Source organism: Equus asinus, chromosome 3 (assembly GCF_041296235.1).
Source record: "Equus asinus isolate D_3611 breed Donkey chromosome 3, EquAss-T2T_v2, whole genome shotgun sequence".
In the NCBI taxonomy this organism is placed as follows: domain Eukaryota; kingdom Metazoa; phylum Chordata; class Mammalia; order Perissodactyla; family Equidae; genus Equus; species Equus asinus.
In genome coordinates, this window is record NC_091792.1 from 29,834,090 (window position 1) to 29,846,490 (window position 12,401).

The 12,401-nt window shown below is 33.8% G+C and overlaps 1 protein-coding gene across 1 annotated transcript in view; it reads right to left on the reverse strand.

Moving 5' to 3' along the window:
• Positions 1–447: 447 nt before the first annotated feature.
• Positions 448–12,401, reverse strand: part of CLGN (calmegin) — a 43,436-nt gene continuing 31,482 nt past the window's right edge. Inside the window, exons 9-15 of the mRNA XM_014853528.3 lie at positions 10,362–10,475; positions 10,089–10,239; positions 8,370–8,585; positions 7,127–7,252; positions 6,758–6,917; positions 5,448–5,548; positions 448–3,712 (exon numbers count right to left, since the gene is read on the reverse strand). Coding sequence (XP_014709014.1) covers positions 3,632–3,712; positions 5,448–5,548; positions 6,758–6,917; positions 7,127–7,252; positions 8,370–8,585; positions 10,089–10,239; positions 10,362–10,475 — 949 coding nt within the window. The 3' untranslated portion in view covers positions 448–3,631. The remainder of the gene's footprint in view (positions 3,713–5,447; positions 5,549–6,757; positions 6,918–7,126; positions 7,253–8,369; positions 8,586–10,088; positions 10,240–10,361; positions 10,476–12,401) is intronic.

The following is a 12,401-nucleotide window of genomic DNA, read 5'->3' on the forward strand; positions in this document are numbered from 1 at the left end:
CTAAATGTGATAACTAAAGACTATATAAAAGCCTGTAAGCAAGGTCAGGTTTGGCTGCCAAATGAGTTTTGGTGTCAAACATGAAAAAACTTGATTTTCAAAGATTTTTGGAATTTGGAATTGTATGTGTAGCAGCAAAACATTTCGTAGAAAAGTAACCAAACTCATCTGAGCATGTCGTTCCTACCAGTTTATAATGTCACATTTCTATTCCTGTCCATTAACTCTTCCTCTGATCTACTCCCTTTTCCAAAAGAAAAAGGAGAAATTAATTATAGAATCTAGAATTAATTTTGTGGTCCAAAGCAAAGCAAAATTGATTCTTTATTCTTTAAGATGTGAAGCATTTCTTTGTTTTCCCCTATCATGAGTGAACACCCTCTAGTGGTTGTCCTCAGATATTTCTTCAATGCTGATATACAAAATACCAGCAAAAGACCAGAGATTAGTTAAAACCACCTTTACTTTAGTAAAGACCATCTGTAAATCATGAAACAATAGAGAATGTGATTACATGAAAGGTTAAGGATTGGAAGAGAGAATGACTTAATTGCCTCTTAGCTACTCTATCGGAAGAACAAGCTACAGTTTATTCACTTAAATCATACAGATTAGTAGTATTTAAAGACAAATGTGCAAAAAAACAAGGACTTTGTGTTGGCCTTTGGACTGAATTTACCTTATATTGGAAGGAGGTGCTGACATGATGGCAGAAGCTAAAGTGATACATTATAATCAACTGTATAATGTATTTACCTTGTTTTAAGTTTTATATATGATTTATAGATGGCTTATCAAATGTTTAGTCTAAGTTATTAAAACTTGAAAATACTCCCCAATTTTACAAAGAATGTAAAATTGTGTTCATTTAACAAGCACAATATATGTGCTAAGACACTGCAGGAGGTGTTAAAAGGTCATTTTCTAACTATCCTGTTGCCCATCTTCTATAAAACTACCACTGCTCTTCCATGCATTTAGATGTCTGAAGACAAGCTCCAAATGCATCCCCAATATATTTTCTCTCCCATCAACCTACCCCATCTCCCTGTCAGATCAGGGATAATTTTATTTCCTAAACTCCTCACAGCTGTCACACTACGGACATGCATGGGAGCTATAATTTGGGAAGAGATTGTTAAAATTTATGTAGAAATGCTAGTGTGTTTTAATAAATCAAATACATCAGAGATGTAAGTAGTTTTCTGATAATAGCCATCTAATTCCTCATGTATAAAACCTGCTAAAGTTAAAACATATAGCCACAATTGAAAAGAGAATGAAAAAACTTCATAGAGGCCTGACATGTAATATATCTATGTCTTAACTATTCTGAATAGTTTCCACCAAATACAAAACCATTTTTGGATTAATGTTCTAAATTTCTAAGGTATATTCAATTAATTGCTAGTGGTTAATTTTAACATATAAGTAGTTCCATCCTGTGTCTCTTGCAAATGTGGACTGACACTTCAAAAAGGCTACTAATTCTAGAAATATGTCTTTCTAGAGAAATGATCAGTGGAAGAAAGGCTATCTTAAAAAAATCTTCAAGAATAAGGAAGCCACTTTAGCCTGGTCAAGTTAAAAAGCCTCTAAAAAGTCCAACTAAAACAAAACCAAAATGCATTTATTTTCTCCTTAATTAGAGAAAAGGATAAAATTTAAGTCATTTTAAACAATAAAGTATTAGGAGAGTAAAAGGAAAAAGCCATCTTGTTACTAAGGAAGACTCTGTACTTTGTCTACTGCACGGATCTAACACACCTATTTGGAAGAGTTTACGTTTTGGTTAAACCTATCAGCCTGGGGCCATCCACAGAGGGCATATCCACAAGAAGTAGCCGTGAGCTGGCAAAACTGGTTGCTCAGATTTTCCCACTGCAAGCTCATGTAGTTTAACCAAACGTTAAAGTTAAAATGAATCTGCAACCAAGAAAGCAGAAAAAGCTTTAATATATCTTTAGAAAAACTCTTCACATACAAGACACTTGTCAGGCAAGAAGGTTTCCACAAAATTAAGAAAGGATTATCTCCTGAAGTAGTAGTTTACCACCAGAAACATTCTCACCTAGGATCATTCAGCATGTCTAGTTCATTTGGACATTCCAAATACACAGCAAGAAAGGGAGACCTTGCAAGATGTGTTAAGTTCAGTTAGTATTACATACAAAGTATGGTTAACTATGTAGTATTAAGATTTTCCACCACCAATTTATGAAAGTTCAGCTCACAGCAATGGAATAAAGCACTACTTGCATTTTCAATTCACTCTCTGAAATAAAGAGTGAATTGTATTACTGGCTACGTTTGGCTCATTTTCTTTATATATAACCTCTAAATATATTATTGGGGAGGAGGTGAATGGGAACTTGGTTGGGGCTTGCCCAAGGATGGGTGTGTACGTCCATGAAAGGATCCAAAATATTACCCAACTAGTATAAAGTTCTCTGGACAGTATTAAAGTGGTTCCATGGGCTCAAAGATTTAGATCACCTTCCAAAGGGTCTAACCTGTTACCTAAACATAAAAAATTCTTAAAATATTTTAAATGGAACAACACAGCTCCATAATAATGTAGTTCTGTGACATTTGGTAACTACTTTAAGAAGAAGAGCAATAGTAGTCATTGCTCTGTCTATCTTAGAGGCAGCTTTGAAGCCAGATGAGATATCAGACTTAGCAGGTTTGAATTTATCAGGAAAAAAGCAAGATAAAAATACAAAGCGTGATGACTGTCATCCATTACCCATCAGAATCTCTTAAAGATCAGATAAAAGAAAATAATTTACAGCCCCCCCCAACAATAATTTACCTATTAAAGAGGGTATAATTTAACAAAAAAACATTTAAATTTTATTTTCAAGAGCAAAGTAGGCATAGCAATCTTGTGAATAGGGTAAGCCATTCTGGCATAAAACAACTATCAAAGCTTGAAAAAGAAATCTGTACACCATTTTGTTTTGATAAACCTATTATCTTTGTATTCAAATGTAAAATATGCTGCACTATTAACCAGTGATTCTATGAATGACACTTAGACATCTCTGTTTTGTTGACTTCTCAACAAAGCACCTCTTTAAAGGAATCTATAATTCATGTGAACAACGGACCATAGCTATAATTTGACACAAACTAGGTAAATGTGGGTCACATACAACACTTTGAATTGTTGACAGAATCAAACAACCATACAGAAACTTTATTGCATTTAGCTCTGTAGAACAGAACACACTCTCATTTCTATCAGAGAACTGCCAGCTATTTTGTGGTATAGCCCTTTAAGAGGAAATTCCAAGAACTGATTTTTCCAATAGCAGTGAAGCTGCTACATGACATTTTGCTCTGCACAAACCAAAACTTTCTCCAAACTGTTAAAACTGTGTAACTTCAATGATATTAATCTCTTAAATCGGATAAGTAACGTGCCACATTCTTTTATTCTAAATTCAAAGACCAGGTAACTTCAAAGTTTTTTTTCCTTGAAAAAGAAAGACTAGAATAAATGTCTGAAAGAATAACATTGCCAGATATTAGAAACGGGATGTGCGGACTGACGCAAGTTCAGTCTGGCACACTGACTTTAGAATCCAAATCTTTCTCTCAGGAATTAAAAATACTTGAATATAGTTTACTCCTTTCGTACTCTTCTTTTGCGTACTGACTTCACTGGCCCATCTCCAGATCCTGTGCTCTCATCTGCTTCTTTCATCTAGAAAAAAGAATTATGAAAATGTTGACTCTCGTATAATGGGTAAGTAGTTATAGCAATAAATATTTCTTATTCTCTAAAATATGTGTTCTGACAAATGCTATCTTATATATGTTCCTTTACTTCATGCAGCTGATCAAAAATGTGTATATAAATTGATGTTTTAATTGGCATGATTACATTTTTAGAATAACTGCTTATCAAATATGCATCTGACAAGGCATATTGCTAACAACTCAACTGATGATTTTATTTTATGATTTAGAACTTAATGTCATAGTTAATCAAGGGTTATATGATATTTTCATTGTAGGATATTAAGCACTAACTATTCATTACCATATTTCTGGAAGTAAAGAATTGCTGAGGTGGTTTTACAGAGACTTTTTAAGAACTCGTGGCACATGGTACTTTGAGAAAAATTAGGAGAGAGGAAAGGGCAACATCAAATTTATTGTTTGGATTTTTTCTTTTCTTTAATTCTTATCCTTACAGAAAAGCATTTATACATAAACTTTTCTATCAAAATAAAATAATGAAGATGTTATATAGTATTATACAAAATAGTTATAATTAATTCTCAAGGTTATGCTATACAAAAATTGGCTTATTTTCGCTCACTGACAAATATATGAGTCTGAAAGTACACAAAATATTTTGTGAAACAAAATATAACTAGAATACATATTCGAATAAACGATTGCAAGTATTATTCTTAAGAGAATGACAGCTGAAACAATGACTTTAAAACTCTGTTCTGGAAGAAATGATCTCCACCTGGCTCCCTCGGAATATGCATATTCAGTCATACTAGATAATGATGCCCCAAACCCCTTTAAAACTCACAAGGCAGTGAAGACCAGTAACCAGGTACATGTACTAATAAGCTTTAGAAAACAATTAAACAGTAACCATAAAACAAGTTTATTTGGGAGATTTCTTCAAATAGACAAAATAGAAGGTTTTTTATCACATGCAACAGACCAAATGTTCTTTTCCCTCCTTAACGCTGAGTACCGGGAGTGGTGAGGACGGTGGCCATGGGGGTGGACTGTGCAGCTCTTAAAGGGCTAGAGAAGTAGAGTAAACAGGCTTCCGGTAGATGCTGGGTGAAAAAGAAAGCTCTGGTTCTGAATTATACCCTGAGTGGTTTCTGAGTCCATAGTAACTGACTGAAAAAAAGAGGCACTGTGTAAAGTTCTCCTATATATCAGGATGCAAAAAGGGGTAGACACAGGAAGATGGGAAAACTAGTTTACTAAAGATTTGAGAAAAACACCATTTCAGGCAGATAGTCTTCAACTACCCGATGAATGAAATATCAAAATGTGACAGTAAATTATTGAGAATGTTTTTACAATGGTTATAAAGAAAATTCTCTTGTAATAAACAATTCCCTTTTAAATATTCAAATAGTCTGTATATTATACCTTTCAACAGAATACTTAAATGATAAAGTCATAATTTTTTACAGATGCACCTTTCTATATTGTGTAAACTACAGGCTTACTTTACAGGCATTAAGCATGAAGGCATTAAGATGATATAAACTATAGTATTTTCTTGCCTTCTTTATGGATACATTTTAAAAACAATATAGAAGCTCTTATGAAAGCTGGGAGAAATACAGCAAAAAATTCTTCACAAGCCAGATTGATGTTTCTATTGAAATAATTTTTTATGGATAATGATTATACAGAGAAACTAGTTTATTTTCTGTTAAAGAGTCGCTTACCTCATCCTCTGATCCAGACTTATTTGATTTATTACCTTCTTCTTGTCCTTCTATGATTTCAATTTCTTCTTCACTCTTTTCCTCAGGTTCACCTTCCTCTTCTAGAATACAGATTTTATTAAAGGCAAATACTCAATGAATTAGAATCTTGCTACTGAAAAGTATTAAATACAATCTGGGAGAATTATTTAAATTCCAATATTTAAAAGCTTTCTTCCATTTGAAATTTTAAAAAACTTAATTAGAAGGGGCCAGCCCCATGCTGAGTGGTTAAAGTTCCACGAGCTCTGCCTTGGCAGCCTGGGTTTTTGGGTTCGCATCTAGGGCATAGACCTACTCCACTCATCAGCCATGCTGTGGAGGCATCCCACATACTAAATAGAGGAAGACTGGCACAGATGTTAGCTCAGGGCGAATCTTCCTCACCAAAAAAAAAAAAAAAATTATCAATACTCATTATTTTACCACATTTTATAAATAAATCATCATATTTGAGGAAAAGGACAGGTTTGAAGAATTCTTAAGCATTCAGTCTATGTAATATGGAAATCAAAAGAATACATATATGTGTGTGTGTGTTTCTTTTTTTGAGTGTATGGTTTTTACGTCAACTGTTTGCATTAACTATCAGGTTAAAAATTGTGCTCAAGACATAATTTAAGTTAAGCAAAGGGCTCAATCTGGAACTTGGTTTGTGACACCAGACAAATATCAATAGTTTTATTTCTACCTAGATATGTGTAAAAAGGTCTCACTGGAGAGCCATCCAAAAGCCTCCGTCCTTCAGTTCTCACATCTTCCGGAGTTTAGTCCAGGGTGGGAAGGGGACATGGGATTCAGCAAACCTTTCAGGAGATTAAATTATTTGCTATGATACACTGTCTGATAAATGGCCACCATTGGAAGACTCGGCGTCGATTTTGCTGCTGCAGCCACCTGCCCTGAACCTACCACTCTTCCACAGAGGGCATGGTCTGTACCTCTCGTTGCATCTACAGTTTCGGAGGCAGGAAAAGTCCCTGCAAAAGGCTACAGCATATGGGATTCTTAGTTGCTGGGCCCTGAAGCAACTGAACAATATTTAAATCTCTTTCCTCCTAAAAGGCCAAAACTACAAACAGGATGGCGGCTCAGGGTACAACACCCAGGCAGGGACGATCACTCCGCTTTGCCATGGTCACACGTTCCTGGGGATTCAAATAGTATAAATTGGACAATAAAGCAAGTGCAACAGCTAGTGTTTACCAGATAATCCACTGTTTTTCTGAGCTTTACCCAGGGTCCCCATTATAAATCACTATTATTGTTACCTTTTTCAAGAATTTCACCATCACTTTGCTTTTTTTCCTCTTCCACGTCCACTGGCTTCTCCAGGGCTGCCTTCTCCTCCTTCACTTCTTGCTCGAGTGCTCCCTTGGTTTGCGGTTTACATATGTCAGTTTTTTTATACTCTGCATCTTCATATTTTTTCTATAAAAGTTTAACATAAGCTATTTTTACTAAAAGCAAAACCTTTTTTTTAAGTTTTTTTTACAATAACTGACATACACAATGAACTATCAGTAAACATTTACAGGAAATTTAGTTTATTACTTATTATTTAGTTTATTGCTCAATTCACAGAACTCCTAAACACTAAGAGATTGTTTTTTAAGTTGAAGGAAATTCATTGTCTTTACCTTTACTCTTCTTGGCCAACAAAATGAAGTAATTAATGCTATTGGGAATCCCACTGCCACAAAATAAATGAGCCAAAGCCACGGGCGCTCTTCAGCAATTGCCATTAACTGTTTAAATATACCAGGCTATAGAAGAAATAAGAATAAAAATTCAATTCAGATTTTACAAACCTTCATTAGGAAATACAGCCTACCAAAAAAAGCCTTATTTTACCTAGGTGTTTTAAGAAGTGATGAACTTGTAAGCTAAAAAATATTTTATTTTCTCATCTTATATTTTGTAAAGTTTAAACTCTTTAATTATCAGCACGCTCGCTATTTGAGACTTTGTAGTGGAAGATATATTACTACATATGTAGAAACTGATAACCTACCAGCAAGAGTTAAGACAGTTTTCTTTTTAGGCAAATTTTAAGATGGAATTACTCTTTATGGACGTATTATCTGGTTCATTTAGAAATATACAACTCTCTAATAACTCATTCTTTACTTTCAAAGGGATTATTAATAAAATCAACCTGAGAATTATTGGGGTTTTTTCTTTTTTATTAACACACTTCACATACAACCTTCAGTAAGGAAATTGTTTCTCTTATTAAAATAAAATCTAAAATCATCAAATGATTTAGTTAAAGGAATTTCAAAATGAGAATCTCTCTACCTTTACCTACTCTTTTGACGGGTTTTGCTAATGTCCAAAGAAACCAAATGTAAGGTATGAATTTTTCTTTATAATAATGGATTTTAAAGATATATTCTCCAAAATGCATTGTGTTGAAATGTTTAGCTTAATCTTTTCTAAACAGTGTTAAGATTTGGGGGAAATAAAACCAGAACACACTTTAATAATATTAAATTTAAAAATTCTCTACACTCTCCTAAGTGAAAAGCAACTGAAATGAATAAAGAATAATATTTAGATTACTGTTACCACTTAGGCCTTGAATTGACAAGATGACAAATGTATTAAGTATTCTTATTTCTATAAACAACAAATAGGCATTAAATCCCATTATGCTATCATAATTTAGTGAATGAAATGAAGACTTACATATATAGAGTTCATTATATAGTTTATAATGAAGTTGATTATAATAAAGCTGAATATTGTCTACATAAATTTATTTAAGAATATTTCTTTGGCATTTAGTAATTACTGAGCATTTATTTACCTTTTCAAGGGCCATTTGTATAACCCATAACAAGACCAAGTCCTATTATTACTCTATGGTAAATACTGTACCTCATTGGCATTTGCTACCATTATTTTCACTCCCCAACCGTCTGCAGCCCAGTGATCTGCTACTTCCTTTTCTGAACAGATAATGAAATTATCAAAGTAGATATCGGAAGTCATAGACCAAAGCTCTAAACCAAGAGCACGGAAAGAAGTCAGAAGAAATGGATGGTCATCTTCAAAATAATCTGGATTAGGAATTTTTCGAGGACTCCAGATTCCCTGGAAGAAAAAGTAATTTAAAGACATTTTCAAATAATTTCATTATAAAAGCTACTCAAGAAGTAGTTGCTGTTGAATGAAATCAGCAATACTAACTGGAGAAAAAGGAAAACTTTAACTGATATTAATTCATTAGTAATTCACCAGAAATAATGTTTCTTCTTATTCTGTACGTGATATTCCCTATGGATAATACTGACTTAATCTCTGCAAAAAAAGCTAAAGTGAAAATCAAACACACAAAGAAACCTGAGTAATTAAATTTCACAAGTAAGTGATACTACTTTAGACAAGTTTTTTACGTTTAATAAACTTATTCAAGGCAAGTTGTCACTAAAATTGCCCAAATCAGAGAGGTTACTGTATGGCAAAAATGGAGTCACTCCTTTTAACATACACCCATGACAGGCATCAATAATCAATCAGGGTTGAACCTCAGAACAATTATTCAACATAAAAGTTCCTCAAGCCTTTAAATGATTAAACTCAATCAAATCAAATAAATTTGACAGTACAGTCACTCACTGACTCACTCCACCATCATATATAATCTATCCTGTGCCAGACACTATGCCAGGTGCTAAGGATACCGTGATGATAAAGACAGACATGGTACCTGTATCATGGAATTTAAAGTCTAATGAGGGAGACAGACATTAAACAAAAAAGTTACCAAAATAAACATTTTGTGATAAATGCTATGAAGAAAAACTACAGTGAGCAATTAGAATATATAACTGCATATATATAATAAATGTTAGAAAATGTCAATGAATAATTAGAAAGATAAAACTACAGTGTTAAATGGATAACAGGGACATCTACCCAAAAAGCCAGGTACACTCAAAAGACATCTGATTTAGGGGGCCAGCCCCATGGCCGAGTGGTTAAGTTTGTGTGCTCCACTTCAGTGGCCCAGGGTTTTGCTGTTTGGGATCCTGGATGTGGACATGGCACCACTCATCAAGCCATGCTGAGGTGGCATCCCACATGCCACAACTAGAAGGACCTGCAACTAGAATATACAACTATGTACTGGGTGGGGGAGAGGGGGAGGGGGAGGAGATTGGCAATAGATGTTAGCTCAGGTGCCAATCAAAAATATATATATATCTGATTCATATTAGATATCTGATTCGTATTAGAAAAAAATCCTAATTTTAATAAGACCAGAAAGTAAGGAGCACATTAATTAAGCACAGGTATTAATTACTAAAATATACAGTGTGAGTTTGCTTGATCATCAGTTGTTTACTAGGGAAAATATAGTATAAAGTAACTGATCTTTAGTTTTTAATTTTATTCCCCCAGAAAATTAAAAAAAGAATGCTTTACTTTCTAAATAAATTAGTTGGAGTCTATTTTCTTTGCCTTCTCAAGACAGCTAAGGCACTCTATTACAAATCACATTTCTACAAATTAACATTATCAATAACTAGATATATAAAAGAAATATCACAACATTTTTAACTTTACTATGGGACTGGAAGGAGCGGCTATTACCTGGTAGTCAGGATTATCTATCATTGGAGGTCTCCATACTCCTTTGTACTTTGGGTTATCTATCATGGGAGGTCTCCACTCACCACACCCAATCCGACATGCTGGATTAGAAATCTGAGGTGCCTCCCATTCTCCATCCATGTCTTCATTCCTTAGGATGTTAGAATAAAGCAAATATAGTAACCTCAAGTCCCTTCCTTCAGTCATATGAACCAGTAACAAAAAAGCAAGTAAGACACATGAAATTGACATTTGAAGGTGAGGAATGCTTACCAGTCATCAGGTTTTTCAGCATTAGGATCTGGAATAAATTGGGGTTCATCATCAAGCCAGCCATCAGGTTTAACAACACTCAAGTCTTCTATTTGGGCAGGTTCACTTTCATCCCTGTAAATACAGTATTTTATGTTAATTATTAATTATTTTAAAAGTTTAAAAACGTACATTACAAAATTCAGAAGGTAACAAAAGGCATTTCCTACCCTTCTGTCTTTGTGCCTACTACTTCCTCCATCTCTCAGCCACCTAAATCTTCAGCTAACTTGCCACTTTTTTGTATATATTCCATTGTTCTCTGTGGATACATGCACATATGTATATATTCTTTTTTTACACAAATGACAGGATTCTGTACAGGGTATGTCAGACCTTGCTTCTGTCACTTAACAACACAGTCATTCATCAACAAACGTATATTGAAATGCCTACAATGTGTCAAGACTGTTCCTCTATTTTATATACATATAAATCTGCTTCATTCTTCTTAACAATTGTATAGTTTTCCACTTTGTGGATATGTCACAATTTATTTAACCTATCTACTCTTAAGGGACATTCAGTGTTTCCAAAACCTTACTATTACAAATAATGCTATAATGAATATCCTGGAATATATTCGAAGCTAATAAGAAATTAGCTGTCAGCTATATGAATTAAAAATATTTTTTCCAGTTTCTCATATATTTTTTGAAATAGTTTTTGTGTTTTTTTTCCATATACAAATCATTTACTTTCAGGTGGCTGAAATTTGTTAATATTTTCTTTTATGATGCTTCAATTGTATGTCCTATTTGCAAAGGTCTTCCCTACTCCAATAGTATTTTTTTTAACTCTGCACATTTACTTCTAGTAATTTTGTATTTTCATTTTAAAAAATGATACTTAGAAAGTAAATTCTAAAGTATATAAACATAATCATAGTAAGTACCGAATAGAACTGCAGTTGTGCGCCACATAACATTTTGGTCAGCAATGGACTGCATGTATGATGGTGGCTCCGTAAGATTAGTACCATATGGCCTAGGTGTGTAGTAGCCTATACCATCTAGGTTTGTGTAAGCACACACGATGATGTTCACACAATGATGAAATCACCTAATGTCACATTTCTCAGAACAGATACCCATCATTAAGCAATGTATGACTATACTAATATAAGTTTCATCTTTGTAGAAAAGTAGAAATTTTAAGAGGCTACATAATGATTTTGCAAATAAAATTTGAGCAACAAAACAAACTGAAATAATCAACTCTATATATGTAAAGACGTGTACTTGCATGATATCAATGTTATCTTGAGTCTCTGAGGGCTCAGAGTAACCAGAGTTTAAAATCTCAGGGAGCATTTCTTCTGGTGCTTTATAAAACAAATTCTAACACATATCACCAATCAGAATGAGGTTGTTCTATGCAGTTTGTCTCATTTAAGGGCAAACATTTCCCACCCTTACTCTGTATGGCTAAACAAACATGAAGCAATGTTAGAAAGCCCACATGGAAGGATGTAGTCCTGCCTTTGCTGATAGAATGAATTCATGAAAGTGATGCACTAAGTGACTTTCTAATAATTTTTTTTAAAACCATACTGTTCTTCCCACCTTGTACAAGTTACTTCCCTATTATACTATTTGCCTGAATACAAAGGCATTTTCATCATTAATCAGTATCCTTCTTTACCTACAAGAGAATTAAGAAGTTAACACTTTTGGTTATCTAGGAGCAACACTCTATGTTCTAAATAGGTAGTAACCTCAATGTTTATAAATAAATAAGAACTTGAAGAAATAGGAACAGACATTTTCCAAAATGAAGCACAGAGAGAAAAACTGGTTTTAAAAAATGGACAGATCCTCAGTGACCTGTGGGACAACAGAAAGCACTCCAACATCCATTTGAGTGGGGCCCCCAAAAAAGAGATGGGGAGACACATATAAACATTTAAAGAAATAGTGACCAAATATTATCCAAATTTGATACAAACTATAAACCCACATTCCAAAAAGCTCAAAGAATCCAAAGCAAAAGGCAAACACA